At 35.9% G+C, this 22,730-nt stretch overlaps 2 protein-coding genes, 1 non-coding gene and 1 pseudogene across 3 annotated transcripts; all 4 read right to left on the minus strand.

The window, feature by feature from the left end:
* Nucleotides 1-530: 530 nt before the first annotated feature.
* On the minus strand, nt 531-602 carry TRNAW-CCA. Its single transcript has one exon. It is a non-coding gene; the product is annotated as a tRNA-Trp (tRNA).
* A 311-nt stretch (nt 603-913) lies between these two features.
* On the minus strand, nt 914-5,853 carry LOC110732422 (annotated as a pseudogene).
* Nucleotides 5,854-5,962: 109 nt separating this feature from the next.
* Nucleotides 5,963-11,698, minus strand: LOC110732421 (DNA repair endonuclease UVH1-like). Its single transcript, XM_021912364.1, has 9 exons — nt 10,489-11,698; nt 10,098-10,318; nt 9,852-9,916; nt 9,542-9,706; nt 8,530-9,336; nt 7,991-8,101; nt 7,626-7,886; nt 7,091-7,314; nt 5,963-6,743 (listed from the first exon to the last, which is right to left on the minus strand). The coding sequence occupies exons 1-9, from the start codon at nt 11,346-11,348 to the stop codon at nt 6,533-6,535; spliced, it is 2,925 nt and encodes a 974-aa protein (XP_021768056.1). The 5' UTR covers nt 11,349-11,698; the 3' UTR covers nt 5,963-6,532.
* A 255-nt stretch (nt 11,699-11,953) lies between these two features.
* Nucleotides 11,954-16,143, minus strand: LOC110732423. The gene is made up of 5 exons (XM_021912365.1): nt 15,333-16,143; nt 14,539-14,637; nt 13,249-13,293; nt 12,682-12,819; nt 11,954-12,547 (listed from the first exon to the last, which is right to left on the minus strand). Exons 1-5 carry the CDS (start codon nt 15,729-15,731, stop codon nt 12,194-12,196), a joined length of 1,035 nt encoding a protein of 344 aa, XP_021768057.1. The 5' UTR covers nt 15,732-16,143; the 3' UTR covers nt 11,954-12,193.
* Between the last annotated feature and the right edge of the window lie 6,587 nt (nt 16,144-22,730).

Genomic DNA, 22,730 nt, shown 5'->3' on the forward strand with positions numbered 1-22,730 from the left:
TTTTTCCCTTTCCAAATGAGCCACAAGGGCATTATTACAAGTATGTTGTCGTATGAATATACTGTTAATTTCCCTCACATATATAGCTGTAGGCTGTTCGTAGTAGATGGATGAAAGGTTATTATGACCTCATCACATCATACAAGCATATGCACGCATGATGAAGTTAACAAAAGAGAACTCTTGCTAGCCGAAAAAATATCAAAGGTTGAAATGAAGGAAGTTGAAAAGGTTGTTTATCCAATATATGCAAATGAAATTACTGACTCGTATTGTGCTCCATTAGCCATTAGGATGAGCCGGTTGTTCTGGTGCTTGAGTCACTCATCCTAGGCTTAGAGTATTTCTGTGTACATAAAAATTACTTTAAATTAATAGTAGCTTCTTTCATAGTTCGTATGATGTAAAATTGTAAATCAATAGACCAATGTATATGTACTTTATTCTAATTATACAAAAATTACATTTCCTTGATGTAAAAAAATATAAAAAAAAAAAGAAAAAAAACATCCATGTATGGATCGGGGGATTGAACCCGACGTGAATCGAACACGCAACCTTCTGATCTGGAGTCAGACGCGCTACCATTGCGCCACGGATCCATTTTATTAATGATTGCTGTATTTAATTTATGATAGTAATCATAAATTCAAGTTAAACAGCTTCTGATTAATATTGTATGATTGGCTAATTAGCGGCATTTACATTCTGCTAGCATTGCATTACCTAATTGGTTTGTATTGGGGCCGCTTCTCCCTCTAATTCTTCCTTCCTTCTTCATTTAAATAAGTTTTTAGTAACCCATAATTCTATAACCTGTGCAATACTTTATTTTTTTAATTGGTTAAAAGTTCAAAATTAATTTTTGTTTAATTGTCAGTTGACGTAGACTGCCCTCATTAACAATATTCTGTTAGTACAACATGAACATAATCATAATATGTATTTTGTCGAACAGCAATTTTCCATGGAGTACAATTTTGTCACCAACATATACTACGTATACAATATACACCAGCATTAGACACTAAAGAACAAGTTTGTTATTTAATGTTCTATCAAAAAAACATACCTAATAAAAGAAGGCGAACCTCTGTTGAACCAACAATGACAACAGAACAAGAACGATGGTGGTCTTTTAAAATAAGATTGTAGCTAGCACTTGCAAAACACTGAAGTAATGGCCATTGCTCGAGACTGCCTTGTAAAGTCTTGAGCGTATGTAAGGAGGTCGATAGTGTAGGTTTTTCTGGATTCTTAAGGAACTGACTCGCATATAACCCAAATATATGAATCATCATCAGTAATTTATGCTTATCGGTTCAATAAGCTGCTGATGGTACTAGATGGCTGTTGATAAGAAAAGAACAGTGGGTCAAGAATTACATTGTAACAAAAACTAAGTTGAATTATATACTTGAAGCATCGAGTAAAATGATTCAGAACTTGCTCATATTATATAATCAATCACAAGTAAGGCCGCGTGATCTTAACCGTGTTAGAGTCAAGTCAACAATCTCATATCAACAATCATCCAAGTTGATCAATAGATCAAGCTAACAAATCAGATCTAACATGTAAAATCGAAAATCCAAGAATGTTGAATCAGATCTGCATACCTTCTTTCCCATCCTTCTGTACTGATTTTCCGATTTGGGAACCACCGGGAACATTAACAAGGCTGCCTTTACATACATCAATCCAAAGACAATCTGCAATCCCATTGATTTCAACATTTTTTGTTGTTTCACCCTTAATATCATACCACAAGATCTTATGCTCAGTTTTGTTCGCTGTTCTAAGCAAAATCTGATGGTTGAGACTGTCATAAGCAATAGGTGAAACTTGCAATGATCCAAAGACACATAGATCTGAAATCTGGAACAGCTTAACCCAAGATTCTTTCACACCATACTCATTCATAACCCATATATCAACAACAGATTGTTGTGGATTCTTAGTTGATAAGTATAAACAACCATCCAAAACCCCAAAATCCAGCAATCCATCTCGTATATCATTAACAGAATGCATGTTTGAACCCATATAGTCCGGCAATGGGACATCATGAGTCCATTGTTTTTCACAAAGATTGAAACAACGGATCTGATATTTGCCTTCTTGTAAACTCCAAAACTTGTAATGAAGCAGATTGTTGTTTATAAGGGCACCATTTTCACGATTTCCCATAGAATCGTGAGGGGAAGTCCACTCAATCACTTCCCAGGAATTCGCCCTCGAGCTATAAACGTGAACTATCCTATCCATTTGATGACCGAGGAACCCCATAGAAGGATAGCGGTCAACGATTCTAACAACTTTGTAATCATCATTATTACAATCATAGCCAAACCCAAAATTCAAAGCAGAACATCTTCTAGGTGGAAGCAAAGAGGGGATTTCCCGGTAGCTGCCAGTCGAAGGATTAAGCAGGACAAGACAGTAAGGCCTATAACTTCGGATGCAAAGCAATCCATTACAAGATCCAACAACAAAGGGCTCTACCCCAAAGCTCGGCAGCTTGACAGCAGGAGTTTTCGGCAAATCCAAGTTGAATGAGTAGAGGCCACAATCATTACCAGTGAGGATGAGGAGTTGGTTTGAGTTGGAGGAGAGCATATTCAAGATGATGGAGTATGAATTCATGGCTAGAAATCAAGGCTAACCATTTTTTGGATACACACTTGAACCGCACAAGAGACTTTGCAGGCAGTCGTGGGAGTATATCGTAGTCTATTATATCCAATGGAGTAGATGCCATCACAGAAAATTACTCCCTATGCTTCTCTCTCTACCTGGGATCATATTGGTTCAATAGTTGCGAGGATTAATTAATGAATCGATAAACGATTATAATCTGCATACGTATGTGCACAAGAAACTCCAGTAATGTACAAACTTTTTACTATTAGACAGGGAAATTGACAGCTGATACCAACTCAGATAGGACAATAACATATATGTAAAGCTTAACCACAAGCAAAAATAAGTTTGTTTATGCTCTAGACTACATTCAAATAGTTTAAACAGCAGGTTTTCACTAAGATTGTACACAATTTATTATCCGAAGCATGTGTATAGAGAACATGGTACTGCATTAATTAATTTATCTCTATCTAAAGAGGCTGCAAAAATCGAATATAAAGACCACTTACTATGTAAATGTGAAGAGAAGAATACGCTAAGCATTTCACAGATATAGCAGGGTATTAGCATAACATATGTACCTCCCTAATTATACAGAACATTAAAAAAGAAAGTTGCCAACTTCAAAAAATCACTAAAAGGTGATGCTTGAGACATAACATACCTTTTGAGTTGGACTCTATAAACCAGCTTCAGATTCTAATGAGATATCTACTCTCCAATCATAGTTACCCTCTTGCCATTTCATCGTGCATATCATTATATAAAGTCACATACATACCGTGATGCTCATTTCTAACTTAAAATGGAAAATTGAACACAGTACTAGTATAAATAAAAGATTACTAACTTACTACTGCTTATCTTCTCCAGGTTTCTCTATTGTTGATGTTTCGATCACTTAACTTAATCCTTTCTGTGTTTTACTCCCGAAGTTCATGTACACTATCAACTTTCTCACCCTGAGTACAGTGTCTACGCTTTCACAATTGTTACGTTGTTAGCCTTCCCTGAAAAGTCATTTGAATCATCTTAAATATCCTTAATCAAGCAATCAAGAGCACCAAATGAGGAAAATATCTAGCACAATAGATTCCAAACAAATCACAATAATGTATCGTCGTCACTTGTTCCGCAATCTTATAAGGATATTTCATCTCAATAGGCCAAGAATTGCTAGAAGACAAACTGTCAGTATAATTATTAGATAATTTCATATTGGAATTATGCACACTAAGATTTACTGAGCCCTTCATTCATATAGGCTGCACTAGTGAAAATTTTTGACAGCCAAGAAAATGCAGGACAATAAAATGAGAGAAATCCTGGATAAGGAAATCAGATAGAAGACAAATGATCACATATCAGCAATGTACAAATCAAAATGGGACGCGAATTGAGCCAACAAAATCGGGTTGCAAAACCACACTTAACACATCTATAAAAGAAGAATCATACCTGGTTTTCGTTGTCCACTAGCCCCCAGCAGTCCAAACTAGTCCATTTTCCAAAACTCACACCTAAAACACAATTTAAGACAAATTTTTTTAGCAAAACACAATTTAAGAAAAAATTTAAGGAAACAAGGAAAAAAAAAAATTCCTCAACAATCAACAGAAAATCTAACACACAAATTAAAGCTTTAAACCAGCCAGTATATTTATTACTTCTAACAATTACCAATTATTTATCCGGCAATAACCCATCTAGAGTCCATTGTTCATAGCAAAAGTCAAAACAATGAACCCCAATATTGACATTCTTGAAACCCTGAATTTTTTTATGTTGGGATATATAACCTGCTAAATTATGAGATTCCAACATACATCATATATATACAAAAAAAAAAAAAAAAAAAAAAAAAAAAAAAAAAAATGAATGATGGGAAAGCATTTAATACTTTGGTTTCCAATTGATGATATTCATGATTATGATGGCAATGTTCATGAATGACACCGGTTCATGAGTCAATATAATTGAATATTTGGAATGTTTATGAATAACACCGGTTTATGAATCAATACAATTAGAATGTTTATGAATAGCGCCGGTTCATGAATCAATACAATCGGAATGTTTAAGAATGACACCAGTTTATAAATTAAATCAATACATGAACCTAGCTCTTTTGGCAAAATATAAATATGAGGAACTTAAGAGTAATTTGGCATACACAACAATCATCGTGAAAAAAAATACGTTGGACTTATTGTAATCATCTCTAATATCAATTTGGACTACTAGTACCGCTGTCTAGCCTTTCCCTCTTTTTTGGGTTATTAGTGTAACTAAAAATTCTAGTGTTTCTCTTTTTGTTTTTTTTTTGACAAGAGTGTTTATCTTTTTGTTATTTTCATTAAATTTGCAGATTTTATATCATCAAAAATTACGCATAGCATTTTGTTATTGTTCGACCTAAACCCAAAAAGTATCAACCCGAACTGACTTGAACTCGAAATGACTCAACCCTAACCAGTTCCACTAATTCCATTTCGATATCCATATTGGGAAAATTACTACAGTACTTTCGAAAGACATCCCAAAATATACGAAAGCATGGAAAAAGTTGTTATAACAATCCTTTAAAAGAGAAAAAAAAAATTAAAGCAGCTTATATTTGCTCTTCCAAAAATTCAAACCCCACCCTCAACAAGAATCATCTTTCCGTATTGTGTATAATAACAATCCTATGGAATTTCCCCTTTCATATTGTATTAATTTGCAAAGTGGAAACAAAAAAAAAATTAACGAGATAGGAACAATAAAGACATACAGAGTATAAAAACAAAAAGAAGAATTATTAATGAATCAATCCTTGTTCAAAAAATAAAATAAAAAATTTAAAAAAAGCAATCCAATAAAGTTTAACATGTAAAAAGTTAATAATGATCAATGCTGATAATTCCTGCAGAAATAATACGGAGTAATATTATAATTAGAAAATTACCTCAAAATCAGAGTGAAGAATGTAGCTAGCAGTGTCGCAGAGGTGAAGCAAGACAGTATCAGACTGAGTTTGAAGTTTGAAAGTGAGTAGTCTTCAAATGGTATACGCAACACTAAAAAAGGAAAAAGGGTGATTGCCAATTCACGCACATGGGTCATATTACCAACTGTTCAATAGCAGATTGTTTTCGGTTTAGGTTTGGATTTTTGCCTGAATCATTTTTTTAGGCCACACAAACCCACACTTTTTCCAGGCCGGGTCAATAGTGATTATGGCTTATATAGTCATAATCAACCTCTATCAAATAGTGTTTAACTAATAATGGAATGAATTAGTCACCATAAAAATTAAGGGACATCTGGGCAGCAATAAAACAACAAATTCAACTTCCATCAGAAACACTTATTATTACCATTACAAGATTTCACAAAACCATCAGAATGATATTTAGTACCAAATGATGATTTGAAAGTACTGTCAGTACAAATTGAACCAAATTTTGTAAATACCCTTTTGATGAATGAATATTCCAATCTAACAATTTCTCCTGGTTTTTTGGAAAAATAAATAAATTTGTAATGAACACTGCAACATCTTTAAAAGATCATCTGTTGCAGCAGTTCTGATTTACCTTCTTCCGAAAACAGAAACCGGGATGCAGGATGAAGTGAGAAAATTCCATCCTCAACAGAAATCAACTCATACAGTATTTTAAAGTCTCCCTGATTCAAGAGTGAAGCCTTCCATGATTTTAATTCTTTCTCTTGGCAGCTTCCTGGCATTTGTCTTTTACCTATGGAATGCTGATGAGACAATTTCTAGGTTTACAAGGTAAGGAAAACTGGAACCGCCTTCTGTAATCCAAGCAGACAGATCTTGGTACAATATACAACTCAACAATGCAATTATCCAGTGACTTACTGGTAGAAGCATCCAATGTCATAGCATAGTTGGGTACTTGGCATCAAGAAATTCCCTGAGGGTGCGAGCAGCTTTCTGCCCGCCCATCAGATCGGCCAGATTCTCAACTGGAAGAAGAGCCAGATCAGCTAAGCTACTACATCCATCCATTATAGCCCTGTAGTTAGAATCAGTGACACCTGGAAGACGTCGCAAGAACTCCACAGCAGATGTGTTATAGTTTTCAGCTCTGCCATGAAGAGAACAAAATGCAAGTATACCAATTAGTTTCTTTTGATAAACTTTCATTGTTCGATATTAGATATCAATGATTGATCAATTTACAAATAACACCATAACTGTCTGCAACAAACAAGACTCATCTTAACATTCCAAACTATACTTCATCAGGTCTTCTAGTTTGAAAAAAATAATATGAAGTAATAAAAATTACTGATATAACAGAGATGCATATATATGTTTTTCTGAACATCATTAAGGTTTGTTGTAGCATTTATAAAAAATAATAACCCCATTATATATAGGATATAAAAAATAAAAAAATAAATAAAAAAGCACGTGGAACAAAAATCTCACCTCACATCATTCTCTACAATTCCTTCCTCTGAGGGTACACCAACTCTTGTTGCTTTGGCCTCATCAGGTTCATCTTGATTTGCTTTAAGGGAGGCAAATATTTCAGCCGTCGCATGCAAACTGCGAGACCAGACAATACGCAGGCGGGGAAAGTGCATAGCTAGCAATGTGAGCTTTGAGATTATACTATTTGGTGTAACATCATCCCCAATATCACTTGCTGACTGAGAATTCAACATAATCAAATTAGCACTAGAGTTAAAATTAGAAGTGACTGAACATTAGTTGATAAGTGTCTGATTTGGACCTGGGGTTTGAAAAAAATTGACTTAAGACTTTAATGTCTCCAATGATTGGATCTGGGAAGTGAAATAATTGTACTAAGATCTCTCTCCTTGATGAAATTATTTTACAAAAATACATTATTCCAGCTCTCATAATTCAAAACCCAAGGTCTATGGATTGACGGAAAGAAGTATTAGGTATAATGTTTAGTAAAACATTTAATGTATCTAGTAGTAAGAGTGGAGCTTACCAGAAAAGAGAAGCTTTTATCTTGTGAAAACTCAATCAACAGAACAGGTATTCTATAATATCGCACCATCATTTCGATTTGGTGATAGAGCCGTCCAGATGTAAAACTGCCAAACAGATCCTGGATACTCTTCCTTTCTACACATATCAAAGGGGAGAGGATGTAATCACCAACTTCCAAGGTCACTGGTATAATGCGCATACCCTTCTGGTGGAGGACATTTGGAAGGCTGCTCATGAACTCTCTCATGTCCACTATAACCTAAAATAATTATTTTTTTAAAAAAATATAAGTTCAAAAGGTCAGCTTATATGCATTAAGCTAATTTAGCAAGCAAAATAAATTATATTTATAGAATCTCATGCCTGCATTTCTTTATCAGTTTCTTTTCTTCCACCAGCTTTTCTGGTTATTGAATTTTGTGCCACAGATGATTGTGACTCAATGGGAAAATTTACACCCAGAAGATGGTCATCCTGACAAACAGCAAACCACAAGACATTAGAGTTACGAAATAAACATAGCAGCAATTCAGCAAACTTACTGAAATCATTTACTTAATACAAATCAAATCTCAAATTAAATAGAAAAGCTTCCATATATAACAGCTCTCTTCCAACAAACACAAACATGTGTTCAGACACACAAATACAGGTTGAGCTCTCATTTTAAATAATTAAAACAAAAGTAATAGCAGTGAGCTTCTAACCACTAATCAACAATAAAATTAAGAGGCGAGTTAGATCTGTTACTAAGATATACATGCAACCGATAAACAAGCTGAAAATATAAATGCAGTAAGGGAGAAGAAAACCCAGCTAATATCACTATTACTAATTAAAAATAATAATAATAATAATAATAATAATATAAAAAAACAGATAAAAAAAAGTAAGGAGCATACCAAATTAACTGGAATCATCATCATCGATTTTTGCCTAATCAAAGACTCGAATGCCCCATTTTCACGACGTATACTTGCCTCAAATTTCTGTACCTCAGTTGAATCTTCATAGAATAAAAAGTAAACTTTCAACTTCTTGGAAGGGTTCTCAGCATTGTAGACCTCCACTTCCCGGACAAACGTGATATCAGGGTGGTAAGCAATGATTATAGATGGCTTCAAAATGTCAAGTATAGGCTGATCGCTCTCTAGGGCATGAAAATGTACAGGGGGTAGTGGCCTCCGGCTTGTAGTAATATCAACATCAATATCTTCAGTGTGTCTCCTAAGGATACCGTTTGCAGCAGGTAGAGTTCTTTGCTTACCTTCATGAAGACCACCTTCAGCAACTTTATTATCACCAGTTCTTTCGCCTTCGTTAACAGGACTAGCTATTTGAGACGTATCACTTGTTTTAGATTTGCTACGAGTCTTACTGTGCTTTTCTAGTGGTTTCTTGCTTTTCCCTTTTCTTCTTCCTGGCTCATTTACGTCGTTACTAACATCATGCTGGCAAGTATCTTCAACGGCTGTTTCTTTCTTGGATAGATTTTTTATCGCTGATGCAGCAGCCAGTAGCGCATCATTTTCCTGCTTGTTTATGCTGCTAGGTTCTCCATCTTCTTTACCAGTTCTTGAAACAACACCATCAAGTATTCCAAAACCTTTAGGCTCTTTAGCTTTCTTCTTAGCACCTTTTTGCCGTCCTTGATAACCTTTCAATTCTACTTTGCTCAATAAGTATTTCTCCCATTCTTCCCGCATGACCTGTTCAGTAAAGGATCGCAAAAAACTGAGTTTTTGTAAGCAGATATCAGTAACATAAAACCAAAAAAAAAACTGTGCGCCATTCAGACAGCAATCTTGCCAGGAATCTGAAAATGAGTAGAAACATCTGTTTGACAACACAACAATGCTTCTGTAATACATAACAAACAGCTAGAATACATAAGGACATGAAAGTTGATACTACCTTCTTTGGGCCATTTGTAATGCAATCCTCAAGCTGCATGCATGAGTGCTCATCTTTGCATGTCACCAAAACAATTCCATTGCTATCATCTTCGTTTTCACTCATAAATTCATCACTTGATAATGCTTTTTTCTTCCTCTCTGCTTCAATCTCCTCTAAAATGTCCTGGAAAAACATTGCTAGTCTTGTCAATAAAACAAGGACCGTATATCACTAATAGATGGTATTATAACTGTACATACATGAAAACATAATAAGAACAAGTAATGACAGATACTACAAAAATAAGATACAAAACTCACTCACTCACACGTAACACCTTCCACTTTGGTGGTTCCTCTAGAATCTCTTGGAGAAAAACTCCTCCACCTGAAGCTGAAAGCAAAGCATATTCTTTAAAAACAAATACAAGTATACGATATCAACGATACAGGGGTAACAGCAATTCATCCAGCAATTAAATTGTAACTTCTCTTCACGAACTTTTGGTTACTACATATATTTCATTCTCATCCAAATTCAATTTTAACACCATCACACCAAAAACCAGACTCACCTTCTTTCTCAGTGCTACTCTCCTTCGATTTCCTCTTTTTTCCCGACACATTTGTTTTCTGCTCAGTTGGCTTGCCTGCCTCTGACCTTGCAAAATGGTAAACACGCTTCTTTGCATACTCAAATATCTTATAACTTGATTCCGCAAAAATCCAGACCGACCTAAAACTCTCCGAAACCCTCAGTGAATCCAGATACTTCAAATATGTAACCGCATCATACCTACCAACAGAAAAGAGATATCTCATTCAACAGAACATCAAACAATACAAGTTTCCCGCCATCAAAACTAATACGACTGAACAATATCAAGACAACCTAATTCTTTTCATTTTAAATAGAATTAGTATGATGACTATGATCCAATATTTATATGAATTAAAGATCAGTACCTGACAAGATAATCCAACAATTTCCTCAAGGTCTTTAAATCCGAAACGAGCTGTTTAGTCTTCTTGCCTAATGTATGCCAAATTGGGTCTAATTGTCTCTTAATAATCTCATCAAAAGACTTAAACAATCCGTTCTCAACCGTTAAATCTTCAACATCAACCTTATTAGTCCTCCTCATTTCTTTCAAACAAGCATCCATAACCTCAATTATAGCCTTTTGAATCCCCTTCATTGCCGAATTCATCGGAACTCTTATATCCACCACCTTGGAAGGGCTCTTCTCGAGTTCCTCCGAAACATACACTTGAAACCTAGGCCACAAATGCAGCTTTCTAACAAACAAACACTTCATAATCCTCTCCGCTTTCGCAAACCCGGATACCATAGCGAAAGGCTTATCAGAAAATGCCCTTATATATGCATTCTTATTCAATGACCTCATAATTCTAACGATAAACGCCTCGGTCGAGGTCTCGGAGAGTGAATGTGCATTGAGAATCAAAATTCCAGCAATTTTCGAAGTGGGGATTCTAGAGGTGAGAAGATCAACAATGAGAATACGAGAAGTAATGAAATAAGCACCCCCAGATGAGTAAAGTGCATTGCGCTGGTGAGCAGGAAGCTCAGAAGTGATTTCAACAGGTCCGCCATTGAAATTAGGGTTAGGGTTTGAAATTAAGATTGATTTTCGTTGAGAAGGATTAGCAGAAAGGATCAAGAGAGTACCTTGATCGGAAGAATGAAGAGAGAGAAGAGTTGCGATGAGTTTAGAGAGAGAAAGTCCAGAAGAAAGAACAACTAAGCCGCCATTTGGGTCTTCCAAGAGGTCGGAGATGATGTGTTCGTGAAATTGTACCATTTGTTCTTCTCAATTGTGATTTATTCGTGAAATTAGGATTCTTCGCTCTTTGAATTGATGGTGTTTTCTCCGAATTTTGCAGGAATTGAGAAATCTAGGGTTGAGCAGAGATTGAAAAGGGGGAATTTCTCCCTCTTCTGGGTTGAAGGAGGGAAGATGGCGGGAAGAAAGAGGGCGAAAGTAGGTTAAATGGTTGTTTGTTGTTTCGGTTGAAATACGAGGGTTTTTTTTTTGTGCCAATTGCCAAATACAATATAGAACTAATCAACCCGGATTAGGTAAATGATGTGAAACTGATTTACTTCATAGTATGAATGTACGGCACCACTCGGACATGACTCTCGGACATGACTCAAGATGTCGAGCCATATATTACAGGATCGAAGCCAATCTTATGGAAACGATTAATGTAGTATGTTGCCCAACCGAGTTCAACATAGCCATATAGGCCATGTTTGGTCAATATACCTCAAGCGGCAAGCATATGCTTACTTGGAGTTTCTCCAAAGATGAAAATGAGTGAAAAAAACATAGTACCTAATCTAGGTACACTCGAAAAAAACTACTCCGTAAGAATTTGTATTGTGTATAACATATGAAGCCACAAGAAAATTATATTTTAAAATTCCAAGAAAGAACTTCCTCGTAAAGAGGTCTTATATAGTGGCAACTCAAAACAAATGAGGCAAGCCAACATATTTTGTTCCAAAAAAAAAATAACTACAAATAAATTAATCGTTGGTGTACAAGTAAACAGACTGAATAGACTGCCAGGAAAACTATTTGTTGGAGGTAATCACAGAGAAGGCTGAATAGACATAAAAATTAAAGAGCTCTGACAAATTCTATAGCTTATGTGAAATATCTTCATGATTTGATTTAATTCTCTGAACCAAGATTGGAATAGGTTTTTCTAGGACAGAAACGTTAACGTTGTTCCACACATCAGGCCTCGTTGGGAGCTGAGCGATTTTCTCAGCAATTTCCATATCCTCTGGAAGGACAGAGCCAAAAATTGTATAAGAATTTTTCCACTCTACATGGCTGGCCAAGCTTATGAAGAACTCAGGACCAGAACCAACCCATGCAACTACACCTCTTCTGACAGTTCGACATACTTCAGTAGGGATTGTCTGGAAAGGCATGCCTGCTGCTTCAAGTGTTCCTTGAATCAGGGCATATGGAGGGCCAAAAGATGCCTGAAATACCACTTGAGCTACTAAGTAATAGATCAAGATGGAGTAAGTCGACTAATACGAAGTATATCTCGCAGTGTCAAGTGGCAAGAAGATATTCAAAGAACCCAAAATTCATCAAAAGGAATATAACTCACATCTTTAATATGGTTGCCCTTTAGATCCCAAGATTCCCCTCGCCCTTCTGCTCGGTAAAATTGGCAGCCAGCACAATGGCGAAGTGTCAGTAATTCAAGAATGTACTGCACTGAATATGGAGCAGAATCAGGGTAGAGCTGCACCAAACTGAGCATTGTAAGAAACATAGTACACCCCAGTAATAGACAAATGAGACAGAGGAATGAGGAATCATGAACACACCATGAAAATTATTATCAATGAAAGATTAAAATGTAATAATGACAAGTAAATTTAGAAATATGGATGCTATGCACAAACCACATGCAAAAGTTTAGAGAATTTGGCAAATTGCAAATTATGCTTGAGCAATCAAATACTAGGGAAGCCACTGTATTTGTATGATATAGTAGTAGTAGTAGTAGTAGTATTCAAATCGACTGAGTAGAGGCTCTAATTACCAACTTCAAGGATGAAGACATCAACTGGAGGGCAACTAAATATGCTCCTACAGTTTGTTGGATTTAAGTATGGTCTTGCTGAGAACCAAACAGTAAACAATTACAGATGAAGTCAGAAGTGCTTACTTTTATATGAAGGGTACCATGCTCAGTTTCCAGACCAATGATTCCCTGCAGAAAAGATAATAAGCAAGCATGAAAATCAATAAGGAGATTAAACAAAGAAACAGGAGCAACAAGTATAACAGGGGCACAAAAATACAGCAGAATCACTTCAAGGGAAAGACTGAGCAAAACTTTTGCTAGCTATACTTCTAGGACAACTCCAAGAGAAAATCATGGCAGTATTTGACAAATGAATAATGTCTGCCACCATCGACTATTTTCGGTTATTTTACTATATTTGAAAACTTGCAGCTTATCCAAGTGTCAGATATGTGTCACATACGCTAATCATTACCATCAACATTACCCCATAGCTTCTAAAGAGCCTCTCACCAATTAAGGCTCAAAGGGGAGTGTGCAGATTAATAAAGCCGCATAGAGGAATTTTTCCATAAGACTGTTGAATTGAAACACAACAGCCTCACATTAAATATAAAGCACAAAACATATATGAACCGTATGGAAACAAATTTTGATTTATATTCAAAGCCAAAAATTTAAGGATCCAACAGAGATCATTACACTAATGAGGAAAACAGGTTGGGAAGAAACAGCAGTTGCTATTGGAGTGTCTTACAGTTGATTTTAGGAAGTTCAAAATTTCGAAAGTGAAGTGCTCAGATTTCAGTGAAATATTTGGATATAATTAGTACAGATTGCAAAACAGTCTGTTACAAAAGAAATATACATCATGCTCACATTGGAGGACAATCAATAGTTTCGCAATCCAGACATTCATTAAAGATGTCATTTGTTATATTCACATAAATATATCATGCATACTCTGGCATTATAGATTTATGGAAACTAAGGGGTTGCAACATTCAAGAAGAGAAACCTACACTAACCAAGATTACACTAGAAAATTAAAGATTTCATTTTTAAACATACATCCCATAGAAAATATTTTACTTGACAAGAAAACTGAATGTTATTTGCAGGAACTATGAAAATTTAAACATAACAGAAAATAGAACTGTTCATAAACTACATCAGAGAAAGTAAACATTCAAGCATAAAGTCATATGAAGTACTACAAAGGAGAAAACATCGGCAACTATAGTGACTGCATAAGATATATAGAGCTTGTTACACACATCAACAGAATGGAAAACATTGATTTTAAGTTATTAATCAAGTAGTATGATGTTTATATATACACAGTCTCAAAGCATTTTACTATGTAATAGAAAAGATTGCACACCTCATATGGAAAGGTGAGAAAGAGTGTATTTCCAGCATATTATGTACCTCTCCTTTGCCAAATACAAGACCAGAAGTCCACATTACTCTGCTTCCTGCATCTTGACGCTGTGGTACCCAAGTATCCTTCTGCTTCTTCAACCAACACTGAAATCCCAGAAGAAGTTAATGCAATTTTCCTGGAGATTGATAATCATTGCTTCAATACAGCCTAGAAAGGTCGAATCTTCAATTACTGACGGCATATTCAGTAGGCAGCAACAAATGTCAGTAACTTTGTGTGAAACTTTGCAAGGAAATTCTAACCTGAGATAATTTTCATGCTAATGGCTAATGCAATTCTACCCCCAAGTATTTGATTGTCTCCATAAATTCTCATTAGCACTCAATCCTACCTCGAGTGGAATCGCATTACCATAGACATATTAATCAGATTATTCCTTACAAAATTATACACAAACTCATTATGGAGTACCCCCATTTATTACCACCTACCAAACCAATATTCACCTATATGGCATCCCAACATGTAATAAGCATTACATATTACTTAACTATAAGAAGTTGATAGAAGCATAGAACATCCTTCCTAACACAAACACACTTTAAGAGCAAAACTGAGATCAGAAAATCAAAATTCCTACTCTAATTTAGTAATTTCAATCACTATCATCACAATTAATAAAAAGCAACACACTTTACTAAACTCAACTACTCAAATCTACAACAATTGTCAAATCCAACCAAAACAATCACAATAAAATACCCAAATCAAGAAACAATCAAAATCAACAAATCCATTTCATGAATTCAACAAAAACCAAGAATAAGATCAAGCTAACCTCACCAAATTGCCGCCCACAAGCATTACGATCACCGCAAAACACCCAACTATCACACAAACAAGGTCCATCTTTACCACTACACATAGCCTTACATGATTTACAACACTCTTCTTCAGAGTTATACTTATGTTCGGTACCCCACTTCACGGCCGTGCCCCAAAGCTCCAATTTAGGGATTCCTCGGCAACACCCACCTCCATTTTCTCTCTCCAAACTCACTCCATCACTCTCATGACTCTCATCAATAGCCAATCCATCATAATTTGAGATTGGATTACTGGGTTTTAGCACAGTTGAGATAACAAAATAGGCTAAAGTGCAAGCCAAGAAACCCAGCAACAGAAGACCCATTGAGGTCCAACGACCCACGTTTGAGTCGATTGAACGACGACCCATTTGAGATTTTCGGGTCAATTGAAAAACCCAGAAATTAATTTGGGTTTTGTGTTCTAGATTTTTGTTGCAAAAAAGTTAAGTTGATCTGGTATGATTTACGCCAAAAACAGGGGATACCCTCTATCTCAATAGATTCTGCATTAAATTGGGAATTTAATGGGCATTTAAATTTCTTGGGAATCTCTATTACCGGATTTTAGGCGATTTAAAGGGAAAAAAAAAAAACGAAAATCGAGATAGGTTGTTTTGAATGCAGGAGGTAGAAGATCAATGCTTTAATTGCCTAATTTCTCAGTCACTGCTTCACTGAATTTGGGGTTGTTACATTTTAGGACGTCAGATAATCGTTGTTCACATTATGGGAAGCAAGAGAGGTGCCAAATGTCCAAAGGCCCAAAATCTGTTACTCGTTGTAGTCTTGTAGACTTGTAGCTCAGGGTTTGTTTGTTTTGTGCGGTTTTAGGTTATTACAAAATACGGAGTATTATTTATTGTACGAGTAATTCTTTATTTAATATATTAGTTTAATTGATTGGAAAATTTGCAATTTGCAGCCATTTAAAGTATTTATTTTGCAAATTGCAGTCTAAAAGTACTACTACCTTATCAATTGCCACCAAATTTTATTTTTTCCTCGAATTGCGTGTTAAAAAATATCCCGTCAAGGCTTTAAAGGATTATTTTAGTCCTTGGGACCCCAAATTGAGCTCGGAATCGGCAAAAAAATCAAGTAAGTGCCTCGTTTTGAGTATTAAAAAATAACATAAACGCAAAACAATCCCTAAAACGAGGCACTTAAGTTAATTTATTGACAATTTCGAGCTTAATTTGGACTCTTAATGACTAAATTAACCCCCTGAAACCTTAACGGGATATTTTTCGACACACAAATCGAGGAAAAAAAGAATTGGGTGGCAATTGACAAGTTAGTAGCGACTTTTGGGTTCCGATTTACAATTTTATTTTATTTTTAATGACTGCAATTTGCAAAATACATACTTTAAATGGCTGCAATTGACAAATTTTCCTAATTGATATAGTAAAATTAAACAAAATTTGTGCAAAATAGGAATTATTTATCATATTAGCCTTGAAAATTAGTTTTTATGGTTTATAAATTCATACGTGAAAAATAAATTGTTCAACAATATATGTAATGTATAGAACAAAATACTGACTTATATACTATGTATTCAATCGACAATTGATCATCAAGGCAATTCTATTCAATTGATATCAATGTGTTGTTGCTTAATTGTTTGGAAATCAACCACGATAACCACTTATTTTAAATTGTGTGCATAACGGTAAAATGATAGTTGGACCGTCTTTTGAGGGAAAAGGAGTATCGTTTAGGACATTAGGGTAAACTTGATTGCTATATGAGTGTATGTACATTCTACTGTCGTCGATATTTCTTAGGAAAATTTGTCAATATACGTACACTAACATGTAATTTATTTATTTTTTATTTTTTTTTAATTGACACTAACATGTACTTCGTAGTACAATATATAGTAAGTTTTGTATGATTTTATTCACTAATGTACGTTAAGTAAAGTTCACTCACTAATGCAAAGTTATATAACACCGATACATCAAATCAAATTAAATACTTGTACTAAGAATTTTAAACTACTGCAACTTTAAATGACAATGTGTTTTCATGAGGACAGCAAAACGGTCGTATCAAGTGCAGAATTGGTGTCTTGAGTTTCAAGATATTCGGGCCATTATCGAGGAGGAGTGGAGGAAGCATTTAACGGGGTCACCTATGTACTATCTAACTAGGAAGTTAGTCACTTTAAGGGGACGTCTGCGGCATTGGTGTTTGAGACACACCAAACTTTGGGGGGTCAATGGGAAGGTCTTGACTTCTGAGTTAGAACCAGACGGATTGGCTGCTACAAATATTCCCCTAGCTCGGTCATACCTTAATCATGTGGAGGGAGCCTTAACTACTGCAACTTTAAATGTGACATACTGGAAGCAAAGGATGAAGGAAACATGGGTGGCATCGGGGGCCATGCCAACATCCTTACTTTACTCTTGGGTTAAGATGCAACAACGGAGGAACCAAATTTTGACTCTAAAAGATGATTCGAGCACATGGATTGAGGGTCGACAACAGGTTAGGGATTTGGTGGTTGATTCAATGACGAAGGTCTTGTGTCCCCAACAAGGGATAGATTCTGCTGGTCGATCATACTGACTCACTATTGAGGGAGCTAGATATACCAAGTATGGGCGACAGACAGGTTACTGTTTTGACTAGGCCCTTTTCTGCGGACGAAGTCCGAAGGGAAATGTTTAGTTTATATGGGGATAAAAGCCCAGGTCCTGATGGTTTCAAAGCTTCTTTCTTCCAGAAACATTGGGATACAGTGGGAAATTCAGTTGTTCTTGCGGCGCATAGTTTCTTCAACACGAGGTTTATACTCAAGGAATACAACCATTCAATTCTGGTGATGATACCAAAGGTAGAGATTCCAGAGGTGACATCTAATCTCAGGCCGATTAGTCTTTATTTGTAATACTGTCTATAAATGCGTCTCCAAATTTTTAGTCAACTGCCTGAAGAAAGCTTTACGGATCTCATTTCATAGTCTCAACATGCTTTTATTACAGGAAGACAAATGGCAGATAACATTCTTTTGAGCCATGAGGTGATGGATAAAATAAATAGCAAGGTGTCGGGAGCGGATTATTTGGCGGTAATGAAGATTGACATGAGTAAGGCTTATGATAGGGTAAATTGGGTTTTTCTGTAAAGGGTTCTACAGCACTACGGGTTCTTAGGGACATGGATTCGGATGACCAGACAGTGCATCTCGACGGTTTCTTACAAAGTTCTTCTGAACGGGGACATAAGTGACCAGTTCCGGCCTTCCTGTGGTTTACGCCAAGTAGATCCTTTGTCACCCTATCTGTTTTTATTTTGTATGGATGTCCTCTCTAGGATGCTTCAGCAAGGTTGTGAAATGAGACTCTTCGATGGTATCAAATTAGGAAAGCGGGGCCCTTCCATCTCACATTTGTTTTTTGCGGATGACGCCCTCTTATTTTTCAAAGCGTCGGATCGAAGTTGCATGGCCATTTCTGGCATAATCAACAGGTTTTGCATGGTCTCGGGTCAGCAGCTGAACCTTGGAAAGTCACATTTCAAGGTCAGTCCGAATACCCCGGTTCAGATCCAAAATGGTTTTAGATCAAGATTGGAGATGGATTAGGTTAATTAATTTGGTGTCCATTTGGGGGTGCCTATTGATTTGATGGGCCGTAAAGGGGCGTCCTTTCAGTTCATCATTGACAACATTCGGAAAAGAATCTCTTGGTGGAATGCAGTTCTCCTCTCCCAACCTCAAAAGATCATTTTAATCAATTCTGTTCTCATCGCTATTGCCTCCCATGTGCTAAGTTGTTTTGAGATGCCTACTGGTATTTCAAACAAAGTTGACTCTCTGCTAGCAGGGTTCCTTTGGGCAAACAAAGAACAGCGAGGGATGCACTGGGTAAGCAAAGATAAAGTCAACCTTCCAAAAGGAATGGGGGGTTTAGGGGTCCGAAGCTTGGGTTATTTCAATGAGGCTTTACTTATGAAGCAGGCGTGGAGATTATTTCAAAATCCCCAATTATTACTGGCTAAAGTCTATTCAGCAAGGTTTCATTCTCCGCTCTTAAGAGGAACTCAGGTTAGAGTGACAAATAGGAATTTCTCTTGGGGCATGCGGGGTCTCGCTGAAGCCGGGAATAACCTTCTTGGGGGTTGTGGTTGGAAGGTGGGGAATGGAAAGTCCACATTGGCAGGAAAGGACAGGTGGATGACAGGTGAGGTTCCGGTTTTTAATTCCAACATCACGCTCCGTCAAGCAAAAACTTGGAGGGTGAGTCATTTTTTGGACCTTGAAACTCATGGTTGGAACCACGCACAACTAGTCGTTGCCTTCGAGCCTAAGGATGCGTCGTTAATTGCTAGCTTGGAATCACCGAATCATGGTGAGAAAGACTACATGTTCTGGAATTTTCACAAGTCGAGAAGATTCACAGTCAAAACGGGGTATGCATTCCTTAAACGTTCGTCCGTGGGCTCGAGGGATGTGGTACAAGAGGATATTTTTAAGTCCCTTTGGTCCCTCCACATTGTACCAAAGTGGAAACTTTTTATATGGAAACTTCTTTGGAATGGAATTGCTACTAAAGCTAATTTGGGGATAAGGGGACTTGAGATTTTAGTGGATTGAGACCTTTGTGGATCGCATGAGGAGGATTTACAATAACATTTGTTCAGGTTTTGCACAACTGCTCAGGATGCTTGGAGAGGTGGAATTTTACATATCCACTCAGAAGCTAACGCAAACCAGTCTTTTCATGATTGGATTCTGTATTATATCTGCCTATTTTTAGGCCAAGATGGTCATAATGGTCATAGGGCTACTTTTTAATCGCAACCATGTGGGGTTTGTGGAAAGTAAGGAATAACAGGGTTTTTAGATCCTCAACTCCGTCTGACCTATCAACGCCGACAATAATTTCTGAGTGTTTGCGCAAGCAGGGTTTGTTCTCCAAGAAACTTGAGGATAGCCTGAGATCTTTACACCCACCAGAAATGGTTGCAGACTACCCGCCAGGGTTTATGCGAGTTGTCCTTCGTGATAGTGGGATGAGTGTGTTGCCTACAGTGACTCTGGTCGATGGTTCTTGGCATAAGCACACTCATAGATCAGCGATGGGCTGGTGCATGGAGAATGGTGTTCAAGGGGATCAAGGGCTACTACTGGGGGGAGCTAGCAGCGGTTTGGCACAATCGATTCTACATGCGGAGATGAACGCCTGCCTACAAGGTCTCCAATGGGCTGCGACAAGGTCCTTGCCAACAGTAACTATATACATGAACTCTTCGTCTATCATCCTACTACTGCGGGATACACAGATGAGTGATATTGGTCTTCGTTGGACAACAGATCGAATTCGACAGTTGAGCACAGGTTTTGATTGGTGTTGTGTCCATAAGGTTCAACGGGACATGGTACAAAAAGCGCATGACCTAGCTACTATAGCCAGCAGAGTCTTTTGTCTTTTAATAATTATATGTAATCCGTTTAAGGTTATGTCAACAGAAAAAAAAAAGAAAAAAAAACTTTTGTACTTTTATAAATCATAATTCTTGTTGAACAAATTGAAATGAGACCTTTTTAAGAGAAGATATAATTTGTTGATTTATACAATATTAGAGTAAAACTTAATCCAACTTATATAAATGAATTGGGATGAAAACTGACATACCACAACGTCGTATTGTTTGAATTGAAGGAACTGAGGGAGTAATGAGTACTCATTCTGTCTTAGGATAAATGTCCGTTGGACTTTTTTTTTCTCTATTTTACATACTGTACCATCTTCGACCACAGTTTTTTAGTAACGTATTGAAAACACATTCTACCTTAAAACATGTTGTAAATTAGGCATTCATTAATTTAAAGTTTAAAAATATAAACTGTTTTTTTTTACTAATATTTAATTATATATTTAAAGTCAAACTATACTATTGTATTAGCATATATGTGTGCAAGTTTGACTGTATCAATTATTATGGGACAAAAGAAGTATATTGCGTTATTGTATGGGCCTTAAAACTTAATTACAGAGTTATTAGCTCAGGAAGTTCATGCATAGAAGGAAAACGTAATAATTTATTACATAATGGAAGAGAGTGTGAGGTTGGATACACTTTAATTTGAAAGTATATTGCTATGGAAGTTGTTGTTATAATTTAAGTACAAAATCAAGATGTAATTAAGACGTTCACACCATAAGATGGTATTTGTTCAGATTTCAATTTGATTCTAAATTGATTTTTTTAGTCTAATGTAATTTCTTAATTCACTCAACTAACTAAATTTGAATGTATTTGACTACTCCCTATATTTCAAAATAGTGTCCCAGTGTGAAAGAAAAAAAATTTAGTGAAATAATCTTAATGGAATTTGTATTAATGAGTAGGTCCACTGGACTGTACACATTACATCCTCCTCTATATATACCTACATGTTTCACTAAGAGATTTACCATTTATTTCTTAGAAAAATATACCCTTTTTTTTAGAACACTCCCAAAAATGTGTAACACTATCTCTATTGCTCTTTTGGTCTCCCTTCTCATAATCTTCTCAGGGCACATAACCGGTAAGCTTAATCAAGTTATGATGTTCTCTCATTACCTTAGGAAATACTTGGTTAAATTTATTCCCATCCAAAGTCGTTATACATAATTTTAAGTTGTAATCTTGTGTTATCATAATTATTATTGTGTGTGATTAATCAATTAATCAGTACGTACGTGTTCATCTAATCATGTATAATGTTATGTTTGTTTTGCTAGTACATGGAAGCTCTTCGAACAACAGTTGTACTTACTGTGTTTCAAATCCAAAGGCCTCAAACGAATTGATACAATCAAAGCTAGACTTTTGTTGTGGACAAATTCCAGATTCTTGTGAAAAAATACAACCAGGAGCGCAATGTTATGTAGAAAATGATCGAAAGAAAACTGCCTCTTATGTCTTCAACGATTGGTTTTTTGGGGGTGCTGAATGTGATTTTGACGGCGCTGAAATTTGGGTTACTAATGATCCAAGTAAGAAATTTTTTTCAATTATTACAATACATTTCATTATTTTTTAAGGGTATTACTACATGCAGCCCTTAAACATTAAAATAGTGTAAATTTAAAATTGTATGACAAAAACATGCGCAGATTGGTGTAAATAAATATTTATTTTTTCAAAATCTTTATTTCTTTACGTTAATACATTGATCTACGCATGTTTTTAGGAAAGATAAGCATTAATTATACTGATTTATACGTATTTTTTATCATAAATTTTGTACATTTTTAAAAGTATATTTATTAATGCCCATACAACATATAGCATTACCTTTTTAATATTAAACATAAATTACTTTCGTAAAAAAAAAATATTAAAGATAAGTTTCTCGTCAA

The sequence above is a fragment of the Chenopodium quinoa genome, unplaced genomic scaffold (assembly GCF_001683475.1).
Source record: "Chenopodium quinoa cultivar QQ74 unplaced genomic scaffold, ASM168347v1, whole genome shotgun sequence".
NCBI lineage: Eukaryota > Viridiplantae > Streptophyta > Magnoliopsida > Caryophyllales > Amaranthaceae > Chenopodium > Chenopodium quinoa.